The 27,672-nt window shown below is 27.3% G+C and overlaps 4 protein-coding genes across 4 annotated transcripts; 1 reads left to right on the top strand and 3 right to left on the bottom strand.

Annotated features, from left to right (window-relative positions):
* Positions 1-6,083: 6,083 nt before the first annotated feature.
* Positions 6,084-6,970, bottom strand: LOC129619335 (venom allergen 5-like). The gene is made up of 3 exons (XM_055534577.1): positions 6,827-6,970; positions 6,369-6,748; positions 6,084-6,300 (listed from the first exon to the last, which is right to left on the bottom strand). The coding sequence occupies exons 1-3, from the start codon at positions 6,968-6,970 to the stop codon at positions 6,084-6,086; spliced, it is 741 nt and encodes a 246-aa protein (XP_055390552.1).
* Positions 6,971-9,449: 2,479 nt separating this feature from the next.
* Positions 9,450-10,304, bottom strand: LOC129619334 (venom allergen 5-like). Its single transcript, XM_055534575.1, has 3 exons — positions 10,161-10,304; positions 9,727-10,097; positions 9,450-9,666 (listed from the first exon to the last, which is right to left on the bottom strand). The coding sequence occupies exons 1-3, from the start codon at positions 10,302-10,304 to the stop codon at positions 9,450-9,452; spliced, it is 732 nt and encodes a 243-aa protein (XP_055390550.1).
* Positions 10,305-13,012: 2,708 nt separating this feature from the next.
* Positions 13,013-16,253, bottom strand: LOC129619333 (uncharacterized). The gene is made up of 6 exons (XM_055534574.1): positions 16,054-16,253; positions 15,599-15,978; positions 15,338-15,510; positions 13,731-13,822; positions 13,295-13,667; positions 13,013-13,224 (listed from the first exon to the last, which is right to left on the bottom strand). Exons 1-6 carry the CDS (start codon positions 16,198-16,200, stop codon positions 13,013-13,015), a joined length of 1,377 nt encoding a protein of 458 aa, XP_055390549.1. The 5' UTR covers positions 16,201-16,253.
* Positions 16,254-20,678: 4,425 nt separating this feature from the next.
* LOC129619299 (uncharacterized) lies at positions 20,679-25,264 on the top strand. Its single transcript, XM_055534487.1, has 4 exons — positions 20,679-20,925; positions 21,022-21,367; positions 24,143-25,050; positions 25,134-25,264. The coding sequence occupies exons 1-4, from the start codon at positions 20,877-20,879 to the stop codon at positions 25,184-25,186; spliced, it is 1,356 nt and encodes a 451-aa protein (XP_055390462.1). The 5' UTR covers positions 20,679-20,876; the 3' UTR covers positions 25,187-25,264.
* The last annotated feature ends 2,408 nt before the right edge of the window (positions 25,265-27,672 follow it).

The raw sequence follows: 27,672 nt of genomic DNA, 5'->3' as shown, positions 1-27,672 counted from the left end.
CGTATTAAAACAATGAACATGTAAATTTTTTGGAAAGATCAGGCATCGGCAACTAGACGTTTACTACGGGCCAAACATACACTTTTGTGTATATAAAGAGAAATAATCAACCGATTTCATTGAAATTTAATATATGAATTCCTCATATTAAAGCAAAGAACATATAAATTTTTTGGAAAGATCAGGGCTCGAGAACTGATTTGCGGGCCGATTTTACATTTTTCACCATATCCACAGAACAAATTGATGGAATTTGTTGAAATTTGATATTTGAGTTCTGGTTGTTACCCAAACTAACTGGCGAGCATTTCAGGGAATTCGGGTAGCACAAAGCGAAACTCTACTAAGAGCCAAATTTACATTTTTCTAAGTATGTTAACTATAAGCTTACTAATGTCCTAAAAATTGGAAAGAAGTATTTAACAGACATTTTTATAATATTCTGTAACACTTTAATTTAACTAGACAATACACAATGCGGTCGGTTATTTGCTGACCACATCAGATTTTTTTTAATTATTTTCGAATTTGTAGAAATTTAATTATAATAAAACAGTAATTGTAGAATTTTAATATTATATTCGAAATCACATGATCTAAATTGTTAAATTGAAAATTTTTCAACAAAAATATTTTATTTGTACAGTTTTCTAATCTGTATAGGATAAGATTACGATCATCTGCATTCAATTTGATAGTATGTAAGCCTATTATGCAGACGAAATATAATTATATTTATTAAATGCTTCCCTTCCTTTATCGCTTACCCTTCGCTTCACAATTGGGATTTAAATTGAGTGAATATTTAATTCTGAGTAGAATAATATTTTAGAGATGTGTTTTTCCTAGTTTAGTTCATCATACTGAAGTATTCAGGGTCTAAATCTTGAAAAATATTGAGAATAATATAGAACGGCATCAGTCTGTACATACTGTTTATTGCTGTTTCAATTTCGATTCATTATATAAAGTGAATATATTTGACATAAAATCATTACTTTTAATATTCACTATTAATTATTTGAAAATGCTTTAGGTATTCAGGCTTTTGTATTACGAAAATTTAAAAATATCTTAAAAGTAGTAAAAAACTTAAACGAGATTAAAATTTTTTTATTTGCATATTTTTAGGAGAGCTTTTTTTTTTTTTAAAAAACGATAACTTTTAATTTAATTATTTCTTAAATAATCATTTTTATCGTTACTTTATTCTTAATACAAAATTCAACAAACATGGCTATACAATCGTGCTGAAAATATTAGTCGATATTGGACTACTCGATATTGGACTTCAAATAAATTCTAAACTTATTATAAATTCCATAATTTTATGCCGAACATAAAGCACTATAGTATCTGCTTCTTGAAATACATTTACTTGCTGGTGGTCCTCGTGCATATACAGGATGTGTTATAATATTTCCGTATCCATAATTACAAGCAAATAAAAGATTATCTTTTCTATTCTGTTCATAGAAAAATAATTCACAACCTATATGTTGGCATTTATCTTGAACCATTTGTAAAAAATGTCCTGTTGTATCTCTATATCGTACATAAAAAATATTTTAAATAATTTTATTATAAATCTATTTTTAAGTAATAATTTTACTTACGTACTCCATGGTAGTTTATTTATCATATTCATATTAGCTATTTTATATTCACTAAACCAATCGTCAATAAAATTTGATATATAAACATCAGCATAGCTGGCATCAAATGTACCTAATGGCAAATAAATTATTGCAAGGTTTTGTCCTGAATGTGGAAAATTATCAGTTTCAAAACAACCATCATGATTTATTTTACATTCTTTAACATTATACAATGCCATTTGGGCTAATTCATCATTATAAATTATTTCAGACATTGCAGAAGCTGTTTTATATTTTGGATATTGTCCAGATGCTATTGCTTGCCTATAATCATTATGTTTTTTGACAATAGCATATTTATCAAATGGTATCGATATTCCGTCACAAAGTGCTTTCTAAAAAATTAATTAAAGTAAAATCTCACTTTCTTTATAAAGTTATTATTATAATTAATACCGCGCTTCTAGTATAAAAGCAAGCAACTGATTTCGTTCCTTTTCTACACGAATTTTTCATATTACAAAAATATTGTGCTGTTCTTGTTGTATCTGGTAATGAATGAACAAATACTACAAATCCGAATAAAATTAAGAACAACATAATTTTTAAATATATACAAGACGCAACTAAATATATTTGTTAAAGTTGAAACCTTTTATAGCAAAAATTTTGCAATGCAAGTTGCCGACATGTAAGTCGTTATTAATAAATTGTTTGCAAAACTAATAAATTCTTCATAGAATGATTACAACTAAAAACAAAATGAAAACAATAGCATTAAATAGTAGATACAAAAAGAAAAAAAGTCTAAATTGCGCGGCTTATTTCTACAAGAACTTTACTACAAGTTCAATTATTTATCTCATATTAGAAAATTGCTTCATTACTATTGGTATATATCTTAGAATGTCTAAGGCGGATCATGCTATTTATACCTTCTACCTTATATTTATTCATACCTTCTTCTTTCGTCCTTTTGCAATACCAAATGTCCAATTAATGAATAAACAGTTTTTAAACAGACTTCTTACATTTGTTACTATAGTTCCAATTACATTTTCATGAATTTTATATATTAATTGAAAGCTAAAGGAAAATCTTGCTCCAATTCCCTCCCGAAAAGGTGAAAAGAATTGCTTGTAGTTCTGAGTTAAGGGCACCAGCAATATAAATTTCGGCACTCAAAGTAATTTCAAATAGTCTAGAAAGTAATTTCAAATAGTCTAGCAAGTATTTCAAATAGTCTGTAAAATAACGCAATATATGCTTGTACAGGTATCTTGTTCTTGAAAATATTACTGATTCGTCATTTTGTAAGCAAATCATCACATCATAAGAGCAAATCATCACATGTCTAAAAGTTAAGTGACAAATTTTTATTAGCTGAAAGCAGGTTATATGAGTAAATAAGCTACCGACTAGCTCATATTTCCCATTTTATGCGACCGTACTGCCACAAAAAAAAATAAAATGCTTAAGTATAACTATTTTGAAAAAAAAAGCCGGTTAAATTCGGTCTAGCTAACGAAATTTACAACTTTGATCTAATTTTTGAACAATTCTTAAGTTTGTTTAGATTTTCATCAATGACTTCTATCCATACCAATTACAGTTTGTTCATGTTAACTCATGAACTTAAATGAATATGACGAATTGGATCATTCATTATACTTTCAAACTTTCGTATATTATGAATGGAAATATACTCCAAGAACAAGATTTTTTTTTTAATTAATTTGTTTATTTAAGAAATAAAGTCTAATTTTGACAATTTAATACCAGTTCCTAAAATTTCAATTAATATTTTACTAATATAAGATACGCATGTTTTATTTTAGAGAATAGGTGTGAATTGTTAAAAGCACTTCTAAATTCACTGACTATAGAGTATCATTTCAAATGCGATTTTGACGGTTTAAGCTTTAAAATACTATTAAATGAGGTAGTTTCCTATTATTGTTTATGTAATAATAGTAAAAACGAAAATTTAAATACTTTATTTTAAATTAATCATTAAACCATTACAAAAAAATCTGATGTAGTCAGCACATAACCGACCGCAATGTTTTTAGGACATTAGTAAGCTTATATAGTTAACATACCTAGAAAAATGTAAAAAATAATAGTAGTTCCATATAAAATCGCCAGTTAATTTCTGTAACAACCAGAACTCAAATATCAAATTTCAAGAGGTGCCATCAATTCGTTCCATAGATATGGTGAAAAATGTAAAATCGGCCCGCAGATCAGTTTTCGAGCCCTGATCTTTCCAAAAAATTTACGTGTTCATTGTTTTATTTTATTTATTTTTTTATTTTATTTTATTTTATTTCAATAATTTCTCAAAAGAGCTTTAAGCTCGAATAGAGTATATAATTCAGAAATTTACAAATGTTATTAGTAAAAATTAGCCTAAAGTGATAATATAATAATATCGTAGGATAAACCATTCAACATTCGAAAAAAGAATATAAAAAAGATAACATAACTACATTATAAGTAGTAAACAAAGATTAAAATTAATGTAATAAAAAATTAACAATTAAATTAAAAACTTAAAAATAAGGATTCAAATTGTAAAAAGTAAAAATTAAAATTTGAAAAACTAAACAGAATTCAAAAAAAATCAAATATTTAAATATTTAGAAAAAAAAACAAAAGATTAATTGATTTTAAAGATATTTACAATAAGTGACAATGACATAATTAATATTTTTCTAAGTATTGTTTTTTCAAAGCATTTTTCAATACTCCTATTGAAGATTTTTTTAGTGTTGCTGGCAACCTATTGTAAGATTTGACAGCTGAGTTAATGACTGGCTCAAGTCCATTTAGATTATTCACTGAATGACTGCGCATGTGAGTTGCCGTTCTGGTACTATAATTATGAAAATTGCTGTTGAGGACAAGCTGCGTATTGGGTTTTATATTTTTGTTTAGTATTTTTTGAATATGCATTGTTTGAGCTAGCTCTTTGGAGTCCATTAATTTTAGAAGATAGATAGATTTAGTACGAAGAATTTAAATATCAAATTTTAATAGAATCTTTAGATTAAATTTGAATAGAATCGGTTGAATATTTTCTTCAAAATGGTCAAAAATATAAAACAGGCCGGCTAAAAAGTGCCTGATATATGCCAAAGGGTTGATCAATCCGTGCCATGGTTGAAAAAAACTTACATATAAAATTTCATCAAAATCGGTTTAGCTGAACTTGAGATACACGCGTGCAAACACGGACCGACATACTGACAGACCAACAGACCGACAAACCGAAAAATCGACAGACCGGCATTCCAACCGAAAGCTCGATATGCAAAATTTGTCGCCATCACATAATCTACCTATTGTATACACAATACGGTCGGTAAAAAAAACACAGAAAACAATCCACGCTTCTAGTTCCTAAGTCGCTCCTTTTATTATTATAATTTTGTATTTGTACACCTCACAATTTCAATAAATTGTTTGATACGTGGTAGAAAAATCATTTGGAAAAAGAGCGAAGAATCTTTTATAGAAAAACAGAAATAAATTTACTGAAAACTGACCAGCGCCATCACAACGGGGCCATGTTGCCTAAGTGTATCCTTGGATAGCCGCGTCAACCTTAACTTAAACCTAGTGGAAACTGTGCAAGTAAAAATGAACAGAAAGTATAAACTGAAAAAAGGGTATAAAAATATAAGGAAAAAGCTTTTAAAGTCCTTTTAATTAAAATTGGAATATGTAAGAAAAAGTATAGGAAATCTAGTGTGAGAAATGGGTGGAAATATAACCGAAAATTCATTTGATTCCTTCTGTGAATGATACATGCAACAAGAAAAATTCAAGTTCGTTCATTTATAAATTAATCTTTTGATTCAGCTTGCTTATCTAGTTCCAATTTTTTCAACAATAAAATTCTATGTTAGTACTCGTGAAGAAAGTGAAGCTTTCACAAAAAAAACAAGGTTTAGAATTTCGATGGGGTTTTTCTGAAATTTATAGAGCTGATGCTTAATGCAATTTGAAATTCAATTAAAAATCTCAAAATAATTGGTCATACAGAAAAGTCTTTTATCAAAAGTAAAGAAATTTACGATATTTTAAATAATTTTATCATAATTAATGAGAACTATGCTAAGATGTTAAATTTAAAGAAATTTTATCATACGTGATAATCATCTTAATCAAAATTAGGAGCTGTTAATAGTTTAATTTAATTGCATATTCTTTATGTTTCTTCATAGTTTAAGTAATGTTTTGACATAAATTGATTAATGAACCCCCTACGAATTTCAAAATTATGGTCGAAAGTATAAAAACCTATTGTTAATATCAGTTTAAGCTACTGTGCCAAAGTAGAATTTTTTCTAACAAATAGCTTAATTAGAAATTCGATGGCAAGAAGTCAAAAGACCGCAGTAAAGAAAGAACTATAATAATTAAATCACATTATAATATTTCTAATAATTTCTTGTTTTTACAAACATCAAAACTGTTTTAAGCCGAGCATAAAGCACTATAGGATTTACTTTTTGATGCACATTGACTTGCAGGTGGTCCTGTAGTATAAACAGCATCATTTAGCATATTTCCATATCCATAATTACAAGCGAATATTACGTTATCTTTGTTGTCTTCTACATAAGAAATAAAAGCACATCCTACGTGCCGGCATTTCTCCTGAACCATTTGCAAAAAGTGACCTGTGCTGCTCCTAATACATACGACATATCAATGTAAATATTTCATTTTGTTATTTTTCATTAATAAATTTTCACTTACATATTTGGCGGTAAACTTTTAATTTCATTCATATTAGATTCACTATATTCGCTAAACCAGCTATCAATAAATTCAGAAATATAAGAATCAGTTTTTGCAGCATCAAACACTCCTAATGTCATGAAAGCCATTGCAATATTTTGTCCAGCATTTGGGAAATTATTAGTTTGATGACAAGCATCATGTTTAAAATCACATTTCTTAACATTATACAAAGCCATTTGAGCTAATTCATCGCTATAAACTAATTCGGGCATTGATGCTGCTGTACTAAATTTTGGTGAATATTTTCCAGAGGCAATCGCTTGTCTATAATCATTATGTTTTTGAACAACAGCTTTTGTATTAAATGGCAATATAGTGCCATTACATGCAGGTTTCTATTATATATAAGTGTAATTTGTATTTAAAATTTTTGTGTTTTGTATATTAAGGATGAAAATTTTAAAATTACATACCGTGCTCGAAGTATAAAGGCAAGCTATAGATTTTGCTCCATTATAGCACAAATTACTCATGTTGCAAAATTTTTTTGCTGTATCCACAGTATCTGACAAAGAGTTTGCCAAAGACAATAATCCGAAAAAAATGAACCACCTCATAGTTAAGAATTAAATATAAATTATTAGACTAAAGTTTAATTTTTGAAAAGAATCCCTTTTATACTTAAATTTTTGGACCAGATTACATTATTTACCTATAAAGAGTAAAAAACTTGCAAATATTTGAATTCAATATTTCCAAATACAATACAAATCAAAAGTTATTGCGAATTCCCAAAAAAATTGTGCTTATTAACTTTTCTCAGTCCAGCCCTCTTTGTTCGTCTGCCCTCCTTGTTACAAAACTTTTACACCCCTTAAAACAGAAAGCTACATATTTTTATATAGAAAATTTTTTATATACAAGTGGATCTTTGCGAAACATATTATATTTAGAGAGCTTTTTACCCGTCTATAGAATTATGACCAGCCACCCTTCACTGAAATGTGGTGTATAAGAAAATTATGTTGAAATATTCAAGAAAAATGTGCTACTTTTCAAACCATTGGTTTATCCGAGTTTATTAGAATAAATATTTAATATTTAAACACATTATGGTTAATTAGTTAAAACAATGAGAACTGAAAACTTATTTTATCTCCAATTTCAAAACAGTTTCTTTACTGAACTGTATTTTATAAAAAGAATAAAATCTAAAATTTAAAAATTGGTAATTTGATAAATTCAAATAGGCTATATCAATCAAAATCTTTCCATTTTTAAAATGTGATCCTATAAGAGAAAATTTGTTCCAATATTATCTCTTAACCTTATTCAAAGTATGGGGTACTAAAAACGGTTTTTTACAATCTTATATTCTATATTTAAATTTTTTTTCCCGTTTTTATTCCTAGGAGGAGCATAGGGCTACTGCATGACATCATAGATAGTCATGCCCCAGTTTCATTGCGTCATAGAGTTTTTACTAGGTAAATGACTAGCCTATCGTAGTTGTTTTCTTTATATTAAATGTTTAAGATTATTAATATTTACTGTTTATTTTTCTAAGTTTTAATATAGAATTATGAATGTATGAAAACTACTTGTATTGAAGCCATAATATTGAATATAATTATAACCGGACCGAGGTTTGAACCAGATATAGAGACCCTTAGGTTAAATGACCGGTGCCATAACCCCTTCACCGATGCTCAGATTCCATATTATAATTACGAAGTAAAATTAATGATTTTTCTTCATTGGTCATAAATGAGCAAAGAAATTTATAAGGTCCACCCATCTATTTTTATGAGCATTCATGTTCGTTAACTGATGAACTGCTCTTTTGAGAAAGAAATCTTAAGATCAAAATTTAATTTTTTGCTTGTTAATTAGCTCATTTGCCATTTTGCTGCTACATAAGATTAAACATCTCAAATAACTATGGCATTTATTTAGAGCATTTTTTAAATTACTAGAAGTACTTATGTACCAAAACATTAAATTAAATATTTGAAACAATGATTTATGTGACTGGTTTGTGTTCCGTTCAAAACGCCATATTTGAACAAATACACGAATTGTATTAAATAATATAAAATTAAAATTGAATAAACAGTTCAATAAATAAACATGAGTTTCAATTTTGGTTTAACACCTGTTTTAACGATTCTCCAATAAATGAAGTTCAATATTTGAATTTTTGTATTCAAATGCGTGAATTCGATATTTTTAAAAAAGATTCCATTCTTGATCATGATAAATATAATTTAATATAAAATGAAGGTGAGTATGAATGGTTTATAATTATAAAAGCGAATTAATACAATATTTTCATAACCATGAATAAGAAAAGTTCGTGATTATATAAATAATAATAAATAATATTATATATATACCTACTTCTGAGGTATGGAGAAGTACGGGTACTTCTAGAAGGACTAGAGACTTAGGACAAAATGCATTAGGTAGGATTTTGCGGGTAGGGTCCCAGAAAAGGCAAGAATGAATTCCACCCGCTTTCCTTCTTCACCTCCTCTCAAGATGGTTTATGTGATCGTTTTTTACAAAATGGTCCTACATCTTATATGAATATTTGTATTTATTTTTGATATAGTATAAATATTGTATATAAATTAGTTTCTGGAAGTGTGAGTTATAACAAGAAGTGAAAACTTCCTTAAGAGATCTCTTAAAGTTCATTTATAAATTTCGCTATTTTTCTTATTTTCAAAATGTCCACTTTTGGAGAAAAAAATAAATCTGTTCTTTGTCCGAAGTTCCTATTTAAAATTTAAATTTAATATTTTATAGTTGATTTGTAATTTTGTATTGCTTGTACATGCAAGGTGCAACAGTTTGTCTCTTTATGAAAATTTTTGTAGTACGAAGCATTCTCAATCTAGTTGATTGTTAGACATTCGCTTAGAAATGAAAATTGTGTTGCTAATAAAGCATAAATTTAATAAAACGTATAAATAAATTATTTAAATTTAATTTAAAATAAAATGTAATATTAAACTAGGTTTCATAAACCAAAGAACTTATTTTAAATTAAAATTCTTTAATGTTAACAAATAACCTGAGTACAAGCTAATATTAAGCTGCACATAAAGCTGGATATTTTTTACTTCTTCTGCGACATGCAGTACCTGGAGATCCAGCAACATAAGTTGGTTCATCTAACATATTTGTATAAGCATAATTACAAACAAGTAACAATGTATTCCAACCATTCTCTACATAACTACTTGCTGCGCAACCTACTTGAACTGCTTTATCTTTAACCATTTGAGTAAAATGACCAATGTCTAAACTGTACCGAGAAGACAGAACTGTTAAACTTTAAATTTGTTGAAAAAACAATTATACTCACGTCGTCTTGTGGTAGTTATCAATGAAGCTCATATCACAATCCTTATATTCAGAAAACCAATCATCCATCATCTCTTTTATATCTGCTTTGGTATCGATATCAGTATTCCATTTTTGAGCAATGGCAATATTTTGGCCGGCATATGGGAAATTATTAGTTTTACGACAATCATCATGAGCGAAAACACAGCGCCTAGCATTATAGCTTGCCATTATTTCTAATTCTTCACTGTATTTCATTTCAGCCATATTTGTTGCACCTTGATATTGTGGAGCATATTCACCATTAGCAATTTTTTGACGGTAACCATTATGTACTGATAATATTAAGTTTTTGTCTATAGGTACCATGTTACCAACACATCCCATACTCTTTAAATAAAATATAATTAACATGTAAGAATATAATTAATGAAAGAATCAAAATATTATTACAAGATTTGATGTAAACGAGCAAGCTATTGATTGTGTTCCTGGTTTACAGAGGCCACTCATAGCACAAAAATCTTTGGCTAAATCTGTACTATCTGATAAAGAATTAGCTAATGAAATTATTCCAAATAAGATAAACAACTTCATATTGAAAGATTATTCTGTTTTTTTTTCCGAACACGATCAATCCTTCTACTATAAAATGTTATAACTAGGTGTTTTAGGTATTGATTGAGACCTTATATATGTAGAAATATGACGCTTACATAATCGTAGAAAACATAACTGTATAAATATTTAATTATAATCATTTGTTAGTAAAAATAATATTATTTAAATTAAAACAATGGTACAGTTAAAATTAAGACAAACACACATTTTCGTAGATTAACAGAGAACTTTGTAAAAAAACTGTAATGTTAGTTTAACAGTAGAATACTGATAATTGATTATTGAGTCGAATCAAATATATAACAAGTGAAAACACACAGTCGATCTTAACCGACTAAATTGTGCTCTACACTGCACTCTACACTATGGCAATGTGTTCTGAAAGCTATTTAAAGGTGCTGATATTGTTATAATCTACTGAAAAATTATTGGTATAATCTGATAACGACTTACGTATTTTGGACAGTATTATATGAACTGTCGAGTGCATTTTGTGCACACCGAACTACAGATCAGGTGATTTCAAAAATGCTACTCATATTTCGCATAAAATTAATAAACCTGTGTTCGTTTGTTGGGGTCAAACCCATTTTGTTGTACAAAAATTATTTTCACTTTTTTGCCAAAATCAGGAAAATAGCGATAATCTTGCATTAAAGATAAAATTATAGATTTCTATTAATTTTTTTGGGATATAATTAATAACAGTTCTGTGTATGATAATATTGTCTGATTCAGTAAAGGAACATTATGATTTTATAGATATAATATTATATGTATATATGTAGGTCTTAATTTTGATCTTATGCTGTATAAAATAATTTTAATGAGTGATTTTCTAGTATTTTACAGCTGACAAACTCGTCAAAAATTACACTAGGCGGTTATTTTATGTGTACTCCCAAAAGTATGCAAATTTTTGTTTCATCACAATTCCACTAGATGGCAATATGTAATACTGTTTATGAATTGTATAGTTTTTATAATTTATAGTACATACTTATATACTCAAATAGAATTTATATAGAAATTTTCTACTTTACGTAAAATTTTCGAATAATTCTATTTAAAGTAGAAAGCATTAAGTAGCTGTTCTTGAAGTTGAAATTTTGAAATATTTTCTTTCCGATATTTTACTAGCAGAAATTTCAAATAAAGAAAATTTAACAAAAATATTTTTTTTTTCAAATCTTATGCGGTGAGCATAATAACCGACCAAAAGGTGTATTATTTATATTTCGCGAAAACTTTCCACAAAATTGTGGAAATAACCTGTAAACACTTCATTCAAATTTTAAGGTTTGTGTAGAGATTAACATTACGTAGAAAAACGTAAATTGGGCTCCAAGTAGGGATTAATTTCACGCTATCCAAATTGCTTGCAAAGTAGTTAGTTAATTTCGGTAGCAAATAACTCAAATATGAAATTTCAAGAATTCCCAAAAATATTCTAAGCTTTTAACATCATGAATTCAAAGAAATTGGATGATTATTTCTTTGCATATGGGCAACAATGTAAATTCGGCCCGCAAAAGTACATTCTTATGATTTTCGCAACAAGTTAGGTGACTTCTTGTACTGTTAAAAGAAACTTATATATTAGTAAAGATCCAGTTTCCAAAATTTCCTTATCACGAAGAAGTATAAGCTGAAAACTCGACATTTAATACCATCACATTATCTCCTTTATTGTATGCAATGCAGACGCTTCAATTATTGTCTCCAATTTAAATTAACCAAATTATTTTGGAAAAATAAAAGAATAATCATCTAGTCGTTGTTCGTCTAGGGGTGCTGTCCGAAATTTGTTATTTATTATAAAAACGGCGAGATTTTCATAGTTATCAGACATGGAAAAGAAAAGGGATGTATAGAAAGTAGAGGCGAAGCAATACCAGAATAAAACAGTAACCTGCTTAATTGCGAGCAAAATTTTTGCTTTTCAATATTTTAAAGTAGGTATGTAGCACTATATAAGTACTTTTAAGACGAACACTGGTAAATGGGTAGGCAGATTAAAAAAATAAAACCCACAGGCAATTGTCTTTCAATTTCTTAAAAATTTCTTAAAAATTAACTAAATAAAAATATTGTTTTCATTAAAAATATTTTGTTTTTTCATTTTGTATATATGTATATACATATTATAATATGTACATATAGCGTTGTATATGAGAGAATAATTCACGAAATTCACACGAGTTTAAAAAAGTTTATTTTTATTTAACAGCTGTGTTAATAATGTCTATAGTGAATCTAATTATATTCAATATTTGGATTATTATTCACAATGTTAGAATTCCAGAATTTTCAAACAAAGCGCAGATCTTGGATTCTTCTAAAGAGAATTGATGTTAAACAGAGTTAGTGGTCCAAAATATTTATAAACTTTCTCGTCAATTTAAAAATAGTCGTTAATTTTTTTCCGAAATTTTTCATCTTTTTGATTTTTTTAGAGGTTATGGGAGTTTAAGACAAATGAGTTTTGTTTGTAATCGACTGCCAGGCAGGAAAAGAAAATCAGAGAATCGCTGTATATCAAAGTAACATTGTTTATTAAGACTATTTCATTATTTGTCAGAGAATTTTCTATAGAAAGTAAGAATTTAAATAAAGTTACATTGAATTTTAAACTTACAACTTTACAATTATAAAAAAAAAACAAATATGGTGCTGAGTACAAATTATGATGCGCATAAAGCTGGATATTTTCCACTTTTCTTTTGGCAATCAGCACCTGGTGATCCAGCAACATAGATCGGCTGATCTAACATATTTGTATAAGCATAATTACAAACAAGATACAATACTTCCCAATCGTCCTCCATGTAATTACTTGCCGCGCAACCTACTTCAGTTGCATTATCTTTAACCATTTGAGTGAAGTGACCAATATCTAGACTAAAATAAAAAATTAGCAGTAAAGTTTATACTCGAAATTATAAAAAAAAAATTTATTTATACGCACCCTATCTTATGATAACTGACGATAACACTCATATCACAATCGGTATATTCATCAAACCAACTATTCATCATTTTCGTTATATCCGCTTTTAAATCAATATCGGAATTAAATTTTTTAACATTGGCAATATTTTGGCCAGCATATGGAAAATTATTGGTTTTACGGCAATCATCATGAGCAAAAACGCAACTTCTCGCATTATAACTAGCCATTATTTCTAATTCTTCACTGTATTTCATTTCAGCCATATTTGTTGCACCTTCATATTGTGGAGCAAATTCACCATTAGCAATTTTTTGACGGTATTCATTATGAACTGATAAAATTAAATTTTTGTCTATGGGTACCATTTCACCATCACATCCCATACTCTTTAAATAAAATATAATTAAAGTGTAAGAATGTAATTAATGAAAAAATCAAAATATTATTACAAGATTTGATGTAAAAGAGCAAGCCACTGATTGTGTTCCTGGTTTACAGAGGCCGCTCATACCACAAAAATCTTTGGCTAAATCTGTACTATCTGATAACGAATTAGCCAAGGAAATTATTCCAAAAAAAATAAACAACTTCATATTGAAAAATAATTCCGACTTTTTTTTCTCGAATAAGATCAATCTTTCTCCTACAAAATAAAATAACTACTGTTTTTAAGAACTAATTAGAACCTTATTTATGTAGAAATCTAAGAAGCTTCTGTAGGCAGTAATAGAAAACATTTCTGTGCAAATATTTAATCGGATTCATTTATTTCTAACAATTATATTATTAAATAATGGTATTTAATACTAAAAAAAACATATTTTCGTAAATTAAAAGACTCATCCGTGTCAACTCTGTCATACGTGAGCGAATTCATTCGAAAGTTATCTCAACAAAAAAGTTTAATGCTTGTATTTTTTATAATGGCAGTATTACTAAACCTGGTTGTCGAAATTGATTATATTGCGATTCCTATATGGTCGTACTTCTATTGCCGAATTATTCCATTCATTTATTTCCGAGACAATCAAATTATTTATTGATTTGTTTGGCGGGTATTCTAAGAATTTAAGTAACCACAACTAAATTGTACAAAAATGGTGGTGTTATTCAATTTCTAGTAGTCTTACAAACGGGATGGTAAATTTATAACGTGGTACAACCTTCGAGCATTTGTTCCTACTATTATTGAAAAGACACAATACTCTTACATTTAATGAATCATGTTGTTTATGGAAATCTTATAGTAATCGAAATATTGAGGTGTAGAATAGTATCTGAGCTATAATTTGAGTCTGAAACATTTAGCAATCAACCAAAGGAAATATTTTTATTTTCAATTATTCAAGCAATTAGTGTTTTAAGAAAGGCTGTGTTTATTTATTTTTTAAAAATATCCCCCAGTTTTGTGTGTAAATAGCAAATTATTAATTGACTAAATTATTCATTTACCTAACAATTTGAGATAAATTGACGTAAGCATGTTATTCAATCTAAATTAGGAAAACAAAATAGAGAGGAAGTTCAATAACTTAAGTGACGTTATCAGAGTAGTGACACCACGCTGTATTTTTTATGACGTTGGACGTTCTTAGATAAAGATTTAAGGAATATCAAAACAGCTAGAAGAAAATTCCCTTTTGGAATTAGTCTGCTAATATTTTTCATTAATGTTGATGATTTCAAGCTTGCAATCTAGAGAAAAAATTCGTTCAAAAGGAAAAATTTAAAGGAATTATTGGGAATTGAAGCTGATAAGACGATGTACACATACTCCTCAATTATTTCATTAGGTTTAACACCGAATCTGAGTCATAATTTTTTTTGCGTTTAAGTATTACCAGATTGTTACTCTATTGTAGTCTTGTATATGACAAAGCAGCTTATTATCAATAATTATTTTTTAAAACTAATAAATTGAATTTAAGTGTAATTTTTGTAATAATTTTAAAGATAAAGTTTTATTTTTGTCCATTAACAATTATTTATTTTTAGAAAAAAAAACAAAAGCTTTAAGAAGCACATAAAGCTGAATATTTTTTGCTTTTTTTTTTGCATCCAGCACCAGGTGGACCAGCAATATAAGTTGGTTCATAATTAACATTTGTTACAGCATAATTGCAAACAATATACAAATTGTCCCATTCATTTTCCATATAATTACTTGCTGAACAACCAACACGATTTGCAGTAGATTTAACCATTTGAGTAAAGTGACCAATGTCTGCACTAAAATTGTATTAAATTTAATTATGAACGCAAATTTTTATTTTCATGTAAAATTCATCAAATTTTTAAATTAAAAGAAATTTTAAACCTTGTAGAATATAAATAAAATGCATTAATTGTTCTCATATCAGTGTCTTTATATTCACTGAACCAGCCGTCAATCAAATCTTTTATATGTTTTTTAGGATCTGTAATTGGTGCTCCTGTTATAGAAGCTGTAGCAATATTTTGGCCAGCCAATTTAAAATTATCTGTAGATCTACAAGCATCATGACCAAAATAACAACCTCTAGCATTATAACTAGCAATCATTTCTAATTCATCACTCCATTGCATTTCTTGCATATCGACTGCTGATTTATAACCTGGTGCATATTCACCGGCAGCAATCTTCTGACGATAATCATTATGTAATGACAAAATCCAATCTTTATCTAATGGTATCATTTTACCATTACAGCCCATACTCTTAAGTATAATAATAATTGTATTTTAGTAATATAACATTAAAAATTATAAAATACAAATTTAAAATATATTTACAAGATTTGAAGTGTATGAGCAGGCAATTGATTTTTTTCCTCGAGGACAAAGATAACTCATATCACAGAAATGTTGAGCTGTTTTTGTAGTATCCGGCAATGAATGTGCCAAATAAATTACTCCGAATAAAATAAACAACAATTTCATATTAAAATTATACGCTTTTTCTTCTAGACTAGATGTGAAATTTAATCAAGAGCTTCAAGGAAATGCGATAACTATTTAATTTAAAAACAATAATGAAAGTCTTTATATATACAAGAGAAATTTTAGATCTAGAATCATTGAAAATTTTATACTTTGCAAATATTAACTAAGGATTTTATTACTATTTTTATTGTTCTATTGTTATATTTCATATTTTTGCTTTTTCTAAATTATAAGTTGATTTATTCTCAATTTCCATTAGCGGTGATTATTGTTAAAAAATAGATAAAAAACATAGTTAAACACAATACACAAAAATCAATGTAGTTAATTTTTTTTTATTGCCTTGCACAGAAGATGATAAAAGTTGCGATGAATCACATAAGCTCTTATACATCTATATAACAGACACAAATCTTGTTATACATAGTTATAGTATGAATTATTTAAAATTGCTTATCAGCAGAGAAATTTAGAATATTGTGCAAAAAACAATCATAATCGCTAAGCACATCAAAATTGTATCACATACGCACACACATGAGTTTCACTTTCCTTTTAATTATCTTAAAACTACGGTACCTACAGTTAAAAGCAAAATACAAATGAGTTTGATTATCTTAAAACTTATCTCGACCTCAATTGTTTTCAACTTTCTAATTTAAATTTTTTCTCTTTTAAAATAAAACGTGCTAAATGTTTGAGAACGTTTTACCATTATTTTAAAAATACAGCCGGAACAGAACAACTTACATTCTGATCTGATGTGATCAGCACGTAACCAGACGCAGTGTGTGTTGTCTAGTTTAACGAAATTGTTACAGAAAATTGTTATTTGTATGAAGCTCGTAAGCTACTTGTGTATGCTTTTCTGCTAAAACAGATATTTGACGAACAGTCTGGTGTCAGAATTGCAGTTATTGCTGCATATTTAACATACCCAGTTTGCCAGTTAGTTCTTATGAAATCAGAAGTAATACCTTGAAATTCCCTTGTCAAGTAGGATTCTAAAATGCAGGTTTGAAGTCAGTTTTAATACCACTGGAAAATGAGAATTGTAAGAAACTGTCAAACTATGCTGATACCAAGGGACTCTTTGTTTCATGATTTCATAAAGAAGAATTTGAAGGACTAAGGAATACATACATGCACATTGTAACAAAATTTGTTCAACTATTGTTCTTGACGGATTTTCAAGTTCTCATTTTGTTAAATTTCTGGTTGGATTCTTCAGAAAATTTTAAAAATTTTTATTTAAAATTCAACAACTCTAACTCTAAATTTTATTTCATTCTTTGTATTGGTAATGAAAGATTACGAAAAAATTTTAATCTTTTAATGTTGGATTATTCTTATATCATACAATAAATATAGAAATATCCAACTAGATAAGGGGATAAAAAAATTATGAGATGTCTGGCAATAAATTGTCGGCATTTCGAACAACTCAAAATTTTTAAAAGCTTAGTCTTAGCGACCGCATTACATACAATAAGGGAGGCTATGAGATGGCACCAAATTTCGGATGTAGATATTTCGTTAAGAGCGCACTTCTCCATAGTAGGGAAGAGTAAATAAACTACATATAGAGAGAGATATCGGTCTATTGGTTGGCCGATCTGTGTGTATACACTTCTACTCAAGTTAGACTCAATGGATTTTCATGAAATTTTATATGTGAGTTTATTTTGGCTATGTCAAAGATTCATTAAATTTAGGCATCTGTCCAAGCTCGGGAACTGAGCTCGCTTTTTTACTCGCAGATTTTACATTTTTGAACACACTCAACTAATTTATTCCTTGAAATTTAACATTTGAGCTCTGGTTGTTACCGAAATTAATTGGCAAATATTTCAAAAAGTCAAATTTATGTTTTACTAGGTTTATTAACCCAAAGCTCACTAACTTCCCTAAAATTGAAAAGAATTGTTTAAAAGTCATTTTTTGTATTGTAAATAATTGTAAATAATCCGATGCTGGTGATATGATCAATTTAATATAGTTAGTCATCAAGAGCAAGAATTATTTTCACAATTTTTTCGCACAGCATATTTAAGGGTCGTTAATTCTTCTCAACTGTTTTTAAGCAACCACAAAAATATGAATTTTTCATTTGAAAGAGTGATTTGATCAAAATCTGATGTAATCAGCACATCACCGAGCGAGAAGTGTGTATTGTCTAGTTTAGCGAAAATGTTTGTGAAAATGTCCTTAAAAAACTTATTTCCAAATTTAAGGACGGTAGTAAACTTTTAATTAATATACCTAGACAAAATGTAATTTTGAGGAATACAGGAAGCTCACTTTATATCATCCGAACTCCTTGCAAAGCTCGTCAATTTGTTCTGAATTGTACTGAAATATTCAATTTATAGAAATTCCGTCAATTATTTTTTTAATTTTGTCCCCGACTCGGTTTCTAAGCGTTAACATTCTGAATTTAGATATCAAACTTCAACGTTATTTCTCCTTGTATACGCAAAAGTTCAGTTGTGACAAACGATTTCTTCGAAAAGTTAAGGTGGTTTCTCTTACTCGTACAGACGAAGATAATGTATAAAATTTTTAGCTTATGTGTTCTAAAATTTCTTAAAAATGATCAAAAATGTAAAATCGACCCATAAAAAAAAGACAATATAACCATCCTTACCGTGTGAATGCATGCGGTCATTAAATATATTTAATATTTTTGTACTTACCAAGTTTGAATTTCAAATATCAAACGGGTCCATCATCCTCATCAAAATAATCTAAATGAAAACTTAAAATCAAAAATATTTAAAGTAATAATTTTGGACGCTCCTACCTCATTTTAAATAGAAAAATTTCACTTTAGTTCTCTTTAATTTTTTACTTGGAAGTACATATGGAACATTTTCCATACAGTCTGTAAAAGTGTCAATATTATAGCAATCTAGTTTAGTCATTATGTAAAGTAAAATTTTAATTTTAATTTTTACGAAATTAATTGTTTTAACCTTTTCATCCTAAATATATGCAAAATTCTAATATAATAAGAAAATTTTCAATTCAATGATCATTTTAATTGTTTGGACATAAAGTAATACAACTAAAAGTTCAACATAGTTACATTGTTAATTAGGAAATTTGTCAGTCTAGTCAACCCATAAAATATGAAGGTTTGAATAACACTATTTTTTTTTAAATTCTACCAAAAATCACAACATCTTAACACATAATAATTAATTAAAACACTTAAGATACCTTTATAATTGAAATGACCTTTGCGGTCAACAAAAACATTATAATCTTCATTTTAAATACGTTTATTACGTAAACGGATAATAAGAATTTTTCCCGTATGAGCGTATATTCGAAGGGAATACTAAATTTGCCTTATCGTTTGTAACGCTAAGAAATAATGGTCTGAGATATTGTCTCAAGTATATGTTTTTGACCAGCGTCGAATTCTGAGTCAATTTAGCTTTGGTTGTCCGCCTGTCCCAACGATAACTCAAAAACTAATTGCGCTAAGATTTTCACAAATAATTTATTATGATAATAAATGCCACAACCCTATCTTAATCGGATATGATCGAGATATTGGATCGGTAGCTGCCATACAACTTCAAAATTTATTTGGCCATATCTCAGAAACTATAAAAGCTGTGACAATGAAATTTCACACAAACGAATATATTAGTAGGGCCAATGTGTTTGATAAAATTCGTTGAAATTGCTTGGCTCCTTCTGGTAGCTGCCATACAACTTCAATAGTAGTTTGGCCATATTTTAGAAAATCCAGTACTGAAATTTTGCATAAATTAATACGACAACTTGAAGTTTTAGTTTGTCCCATAGTCAGCTATGACATTTTTATTTGCACATAGGATAACAAATTAGTACGGGTATCATAGAGTTGATACGGTCAACTCTATTTTTTCTCGTTTTTAAATAATATTACAATATTTTTATTAATCAAAAAATTATTATTGATATTCCTTAAATCGCTTGCGCTATTTGTTATTTAAATTTTTTTAATCATACATAGCGAAAAATTTCTAATTTCACACAACGGGCGCCGCCTTCTTTCTAAATTTTATTAAGTACATACATATAGGTATACAAATTACTGTGAATGAATTTTGATGTGAAAAAAAACAAAGATTTTCAATATTCATAATTAAAATGTGAACTGCAATAAAAATAACAGAATTGATTTATAAACGTATCTACATAATATAGATAATCTTATCAATGTGTACATTATTATTATAATACATGTATGTGTGTATGTATGTATTCAAATATATCTTATCAAACAGTTTGTTATCAGTAAAAGTAATTTATTATTATAGAAGTAGATCTAATTATTATTTGAACACTCTCTTCTATAATTGTGTTTTGATTGCAAATTAAGTTGACTGGATTTACTGGTTAACTAGATTTTTTCTTTATTCTTTTACCTTTTTTTTTTTATTTACTTTGTAAACACCTTAAGATATAAAATAAAAAAAAATTAAATTCATGCCAAAGAACAACATTGAATAAAAAATCATAATAATTTTTGGATTCAGACTAAAGTGACGAATGAGTCGTGCCACTGTTGAATAAATTCGGAAGTTTTAATGTGAATTTTTTGTTTTTTATTTTTTTTTTTTTTTATTTTTCTTTTTTTTCTGTATAGTGTTGTAATTGTGTTAAAATAGATTTCAATGAATTTAATACAATTGTGGATAATTGCGATAGCAGCTGGTGTCTTTTGTAAGTGTGATTCTGTGTACTTGTTTGTCAAGTTACAAGAAAATCACTGAATTTAATTTTATTTATTTTTCTCTTTTAATTTTATATTAAAATTAGGTTCAATTCAATCAAGTGCACAAAAGAATAATATTAATGAAAATTTTGAAGAAAATTTTCAAAATTTAAAAAAATTAATTAGTGAAAATGATGAAAATATTGAATTATATAAAAATTTACGAAATATTAGAAAAAGATCATTATTAAAAATTAATAATGAATTTGGAATATCCGAAAATGAAAATCTAAATATTAACGATGGCGATTATCAAAAACAAAATGATGTTAATTTAGAAAATCATAATAGTTCAAATGAAATTCAAATGAATATTGGAAAATTTAATGGAAATATTTTATCACCTGGATACCCGAAACCATATTCGTTGCCTAGCTTTGAAAATTATACGTAAGTAATAAATTAATAATATCCGAGTGTTTTTAATGATGCAAATTGTAATTTGAATTTGATTATTAAGAATTTAATTAATAACCCTAGTCCGAAATAAAATATGTCGGCCAAAACTGCAAATAGCTGACAGTCACATCGTGTCAGTTGATATGACTGCAAAACTGCAATAATATTTGTAGAAAAAAGTTATCGCAGTATAAGGTTAAAGCTGAAAATTATATTATCATCTATTAATTGCTAGAATATTTTTTTCCTTTCTATTTCAACCTTTTTTTTATATACATTGCAGTTAAAATCAAAGGCACTGTGATTAATATTTAAATTCATATTCATATCTCTATTCACACGCACACAATTGCAACATTTTTTCTCTTTATTATTACATTCATGCCCAATGCTATATTCCTCCGCACAGTTACCACAAATTTTTCTTACAGAAGTACATTTCAAAATATCATGTCCATAACCCAAACATTTAAAGCATCTCTTAATATACAGACCATCAAATATCTTACATACATCCCATCCCACTTTAACCTTGCCTACATTCATTACTTTATTATAAGATTCTATATCTATTTCTACAATAGCAACATATGGGTTAAATTTATACTTGTTTTTAAATAAGGCTTTCATATTTATATCACTATTTTTCAACACCTCATTTTGCATTTTCAACTTTCTAACTAAATCTTCCTCTTCTATCTCATCAGCTATGCCTACAATTTTTATTCTAGGTTTTCTACCACTGGCAATTTTTATTTCATATGCATCTTTCAATTTCTCTTCAGTTACAGACTTTAATTTACTCACAGTTTCATTGTTTTCACATGCAACTACTACAGCTCCATTTTTCGCATTCTCAATACTAGACACAGATAAATTATTTTCTACAATATCAATACTTTGCCTAATATCGTCTTTGGTTTGCTTATTATTTTGTTTTTGTTTTGGCTTAATTATAATATTCGAACATTTTTTTGTTATTTCTGCATAAGAAGGCTTAAGCGAATTAATGCATACTTGCTTAACTCGTTCGATCATTTCATTAGAACATTCATTATTATTACTACTCTTTAGTATTTGATTAAAAGATTCTCTTTGCTTATCAAAACCATGTTTTAATTCACCAATGCTCTCCTCTATTGCAGCAATATGTAGTTCAATTATTCTTATTTTATTATTTCTGTCCTTACAATCATTACACATTAATACAACATACTTGTTAGTATTTAATAAATTGATATCATATGCTGCTAAACCCACACATTTAACATGAAATGATAAACCACATCCACCTTTACACAATATAGACTCGGGTTTCGATCGTGAAAAAGTCTCATTACATATTATACAATTTTATCTCATTATAAATATACATTCAAAAATTTTCGAAGTTAGAAAATCATGCTGTAAATTTATTGTCTTTCTCCAAATACAAAATAAATTTAAAAATGGAGTGTGCAAAATCGAAGAAACAAAATTTTATTTTCACTTTTTTACCTTCTCAAAACAGGTTTCAAATGTTGTTCTATTTTTCAATTTCAGTACATCAAAACGTGCCGCTGATTTTATATTGTGTTCTTAACTTACTTCTCGCAGTTTGTGTTATAGTAGAAATTAGCTGAAAATTTAGTATTAATTTAAAACTAAATTGTGAAAACCATCCATTTTTTCCATATTTCCATTTCAATTGAACAGCCCACATAAACAAGTAGGAAGAAATAAACATTATTTTAGTTTGGGAATGATTCAACTACACTATTCCGAAATTACTCCATCCGTTATTCACTTACCTCGCATTGAAATTCTTAATTTCTTTGGAAGAAATTTCACAGTACCATCAATTTTGATGTTTTTTTGAATAAATTTATGAAGTATATAATTTGTGTTTTATTGTTCAGAATTGTTCATCATATTGTAACTTCTTTTTTATAAGGTCCAAATAATTTTGTATAAATAACGAGACTCGAATCGGATTACTTCCTTAACTAACTCGGAAATTTAGTTTGAGCGGCTCACATCATGACTTCATGGTATTCACCATAACTATAGGTATCTTTATAAATTTGCTTTTCATAATATTTTGTACAAGCACTCCAAGGGCCAGTCTAGAAAGATTTTTAAGAAAATGTTAGATGCATCTAAAATTTTGTTGTTTTTTTTGTTAGCATATGAAATTTTAGTTGAATAACTTTGTTAAAGTCTTTAAAGTATAATATTTATATGCACTCGGTATTGCTTAACTGCATATACTTATGCGATAAATTAAACCCCAATAAATTATCATTTTGATATCAGTCGATAACACCGTATGATAACAGTGGCTATTTTAATTTCAATGTACGAATATTTCAAAATCGAAAGGGTTTCCTAAGTATTTTATTTAAAGAATTGTTTAATAAAATCTTCTACGTTGCAATGTTTTCATTCAATTTTAATCAATATGATTTATTGCCAAAAAAAATTATGAAAAACAAAATTGGTATTTTTCCGCTCCTGCATCATCCACCGCGCTACTTTACTCTATTAAATACGTCACAGTCCCCCTAATTATAAAGAAAAAATAACAAATCGATAATTCCGTTATCAATACAGCTATTGTTAAGTTTTAACATGCTCGGGCCCGAATTACAATTTATGTAACACTTTTCATATAACCCATCTAATTTTGTGTTTTAACAATAAAATTGATTTGCCACAGAATGCTTCCATCTTGAATACTTTCAATTTTAAAAACCATTCTAACATTTTATAATGTTTTTATTTCAGAATATCTTTAGATCCAACATTAGATTTGAAATTAGTCTTCTATTTATTGGATACAAGATATCAAAAAGATTATATCAATATAACATTAGAATATTTCGATGATAAACAAAATATAGTATTCGAAAATTCTAGTACATTACTTTTAAGTGGAACATTTGAACAAAATTTAAATTTTTATGCTAGAAACTATCATCGCCTTAAAATAGAATTTCGTACATCAAGAAAATTTTCCAAATATCAAAATTCAAAAGGATTTTTCTTAAATTACAATATTTTAAAAATGAATCTCAGTAATGTAGATGGACTATTATTGCCAGGAACAACAACTATATTTACAAGTAAATTGGTATCAATCCCAAAAAATTTATCACCGCAATTAATAGTATCAGATGAAAATATTAAAAATTTAAAAATATCATTTTGTGAAGCTATCAATGCAATTAAATATGACAATGAAACTTCAAAATGTGATATTGATTTAGTAAAACAGGATATTATCGTTGGTTTAACTGCAATCAATTCGAATTCAAGTGAATCGGATGGTTTACAGACATCAATGCAAATTATTTGTTCTACTACAATGGATTATATGAGAAATGCTAAAATGGAAATAATATATCGTAATCCTTATGAAACGGTACTTATGTGGTTAGCTGTATTTTTTGGAAGTGCAGTAGGTTTAGCTGTTATTATAGTCGCCATTATTCGTTCTAATATTTGTGGATTTAGAAAATCAAAAATTAATAATAATTTAACAGAAATTAATAATCATAATAATATTATACCAACAATTGCTATTAACGGCAGTAGAGATGTTGAAAGAAATGGACATATTATTGAAAAACCTTATGATACATGTAATAAGGCTGCATTTCAAGGACAGAATGAATTGCAAGAGGGTACCTCAGGTAATTGTAAACACGTATTTTTTATTTTAATTAAAAACTCTTGCTCACATTGAATTTTTCAATTTCTTTTTGTTTTTTTTTAGGAACTTGCACTTGTCGAATTCAATTAAGTGAAGATGAAAAAGAAAAATTTTAAGATTATCATTTAATTTTAATTATATTGTAATTTTAAGGATAAATATATAGGATATTTGTATATATTATTATTAAGCTATGAATCGTTTTTTACAAGTTCTTCAAGGTAATTTTAAATTTCAATTCATGTTTACTGTAAAAAATTTCCGTGTAAAATAATTACTACAATAGTGACTCTAAACAAATGTAATTAAAAAAAGTCTGTGAAAGGTGAAACAATTGAGTAAATTTGCTACAAATAAATTATATTGTACAATACGAATTACACATATAAGACTAATATTACAACAGGAGAGTGTAAAATTGCCCTCTAAAGAAATGTCCTTATTTTTAATTCAAATAAGTAATTCCAATTGAGAGGACTGAAAAAATCGAGTAACATTTACGCTGTTGTAGTAAAATTTCTGTATTGTTCACCTTTAACATCATTTTATCAGTATAGATTATGGTATGCTATCAAATTTATGATCTTTGGGATGAATTTTAATTTTTTTTACTGACATTGATTTTTTTCACTTTGTTCCCCTATATACCCTTTCCAAGAGTAAAGTAATTTTCTCTTTTATTTTATTATTTATTTTATTATTTCTCTATTATAGATTCTTCTCTCTTTAAATTCTCAGTTACAAAATACCAAATTCTTAGCTAAAAAATTTTTAAGAGTAAAGCTAACAGTAGCCGGTAAAGTAGGCATTAACTTTTATACTCGTATGTTAGTGTAAATAACTTTAAATAAAAATTTATACTCGTATGGTCAATGATAAATAAACTTTAATTCTATTAGTGTAGCTATTGAATTATGTTATCTAATAGAGATCAAGTGAATCAACTACGAGTAATAAATTTCATATAAAATGTTTGCTTATAGTTTATAAAGTTTAAGGGCTATTGAAATAATATAATTATGTTCTACAAACCTGCTGTTCTACTAATATAATTACCTCACGTGTTTTAAAATAAATTGCCGGCATATAATATATAAGCTTTATAAACTCAAATGATTATTTTATGGCGCGTAATAAAATTTTTAATAGGTTGTGTGGGTAATTTAAGCCTGGATAATAAAATCGATTAATAATATTACTGCTATTATTGTGATTAATAATTTTAATTTTTTTATTTGCAAAACTGGTGTCTCTTTTACTTTAGTTCGACTCAAATGAAATTCTAGAATATAATACTGTAACCAGTTTAGAGTAGGTTAATTTAGTATATAAATTAGTTATCTTGAACTTTATTTCATAATTATATTTAATTACGTTTTCAGAACAATTTTGTGTTCATCTATTACAAAAGACAGTTGTATTTGTTATTAGCCGGCTTTTGACTGAAAAAATATTTTAATTATAACAATAAAAATGAAATATGGCTAGGGTTTTTCATCATATTTTGTCTTTTTTTAAATAAAATAAACAATCGTAAAGTAAATAATTCAAATATATACAAGAAAAGAAGCTACCATTTATATTTTTATAAGGGTTAATAAAAAAATTTTATTAAAATAATCGTTCTTCACAATCTTGTACAACAGACAAGATATGAGACATCGTTTTTGTAATCTTTATACATTAGTGCGTGTATTTTTAAAGTACCTACTTAAGATAACTAACTTGTTTGCATTTTTGTGTATATTCTACGGTTATTGTTAATATTGCTTAACTTTAATTAAATTTTTGATATTGAAATCGATTGAATTATTTAAAATTTCCCAAGTATGAAAAAAAAATTATTATTCATCACAAAATTTTTGAAATTCTATAACCATCAGAAAGTTTTGCAAATCCTATTAATATGTTAAAAGAAGTTGACATATTAATCAGTCAGTAATAGGAGTGCGTTATATAAAGACTCTACTGTAATTATAATGAACAATAAATTTACATATACTTATAAAGCAATATTATGTCATAAAATATTTGAAAAGTAAGTATAATTAATTTATTCATTTAAAAACTAAATAAACTTAAGTAGCAAACAGAAATTTTTTAAATGTGACAAAATTTTACCTGCATACATATAAACACCTTTAAGTGCGAAATTTTCATCTTTAAGTGAGTAATTTTAATTTTCAAGTGCTTGGTATTTAACAATTTAAAGAAACCGCTATGTTAATTTGTGATATTTTAAATAAATACTAAGTCTATTTTTTACTAAACTCAGTGGCGGATCAAGGTTGAAGCAAGTCCTCGCCAAAATTATGGCTAGGGCCCGCTTTAACGAAAAAAATAACTTCTATTTAGTTATCGGTAACAAAAATCAATTCCTAATTGAAAAAAATTGAACTAGAAACTCAATTGAATTAGTTTAATTATGAAAAACAAAAACAAAACATTTGACAATAGGACAAGAATACAAGATTAAAAGAGATAAGAAAAAATTTTAATACTCACGTACGATTTCATTTTACCAATTAATAACAAAAAATTTGTTATAAACAAGCGCACTTAGGCTCTTGAAAAAATACAGTATTGTGCGAATCTTACAAAT

This window comes from Condylostylus longicornis, unplaced genomic scaffold (assembly GCF_029603195.1).
Source record: "Condylostylus longicornis isolate FDR11 unplaced genomic scaffold, ASM2960319v2 ptg000011l, whole genome shotgun sequence".
Lineage (NCBI taxonomy): Eukaryota > Metazoa > Arthropoda > Insecta > Diptera > Dolichopodidae > Condylostylus > Condylostylus longicornis.
This window is presented reverse-complemented; position numbering and strand designations above follow the sequence as displayed.

Bases quoted from the DNA above. Each gene is read 5' to 3' on its own strand.
- LOC129619335 (XM_055534577.1), bottom strand. From the start codon at position 6,970: ATGAGGTGGTTCATTTTTTTCGGATTATTGTCTTTGGCAAACTCTTTG. The intron at 6,749-6,826 runs GTATGTAATTTT...TATATATAATAG, and splicing joins GCCTTTATACTTCGAGCACG to AAACCTGCATGTAATGGCAC. The intron at 6,301-6,368 runs GTAAGTGAAAAT...CGTATGTATTAG, and splicing joins AAAAGTTTACCGCCAAATAT to GAGCAGCACAGGTCACTTTT.
- LOC129619334 (XM_055534575.1), bottom strand. From the start codon at position 10,304: ATGAAGTTGTTTATCTTATTTGGAATAATTTCATTAGCTAATTCTTTA. The intron at 10,098-10,160 runs GTAATAATATTT...TTTTATTTAAAG, and splicing joins GCTCGTTTACATCAAATCTT to AGTATGGGATGTGTTGGTAA. The intron at 9,667-9,726 runs GTGAGTATAATT...TTCTCGGTACAG, and splicing joins GATAACTACCACAAGACGAC to TTTAGACATTGGTCATTTTA.
- LOC129619333 (XM_055534574.1), bottom strand. From the start codon at position 16,200: ATGAAATTGTTGTTTATTTTATTCGGAGTAATTTATTTGGCACATTCA. The intron at 13,823-15,337 runs GCAAAAAAAAAA...ATTCGTTATCAG, and splicing joins TGGTCCACCTGGTGCTGGAT to ATAGTACAGATTTAGCCAAA. The intron at 13,225-13,294 runs GCGTATAAATAA...ATTTTAGTCTAG, and splicing joins CAGTTATCATAAGATAGGGT to ATATTGGTCACTTCACTCAA.
- LOC129619299 (XM_055534487.1), top strand. From the start codon at position 20,877: ATGAATTTAATACAATTGTGGATAATTGCGATAGCAGCTGGTGTCTTT. The intron at 20,926-21,021 runs GTAAGTGTGATT...TATTAAAATTAG, and splicing joins GATAGCAGCTGGTGTCTTTT to GTTCAATTCAATCAAGTGCA. The intron at 25,051-25,133 runs GTAATTGTAAAC...GTTTTTTTTTAG, and splicing joins ATTGCAAGAGGGTACCTCAG to GAACTTGCACTTGTCGAATT.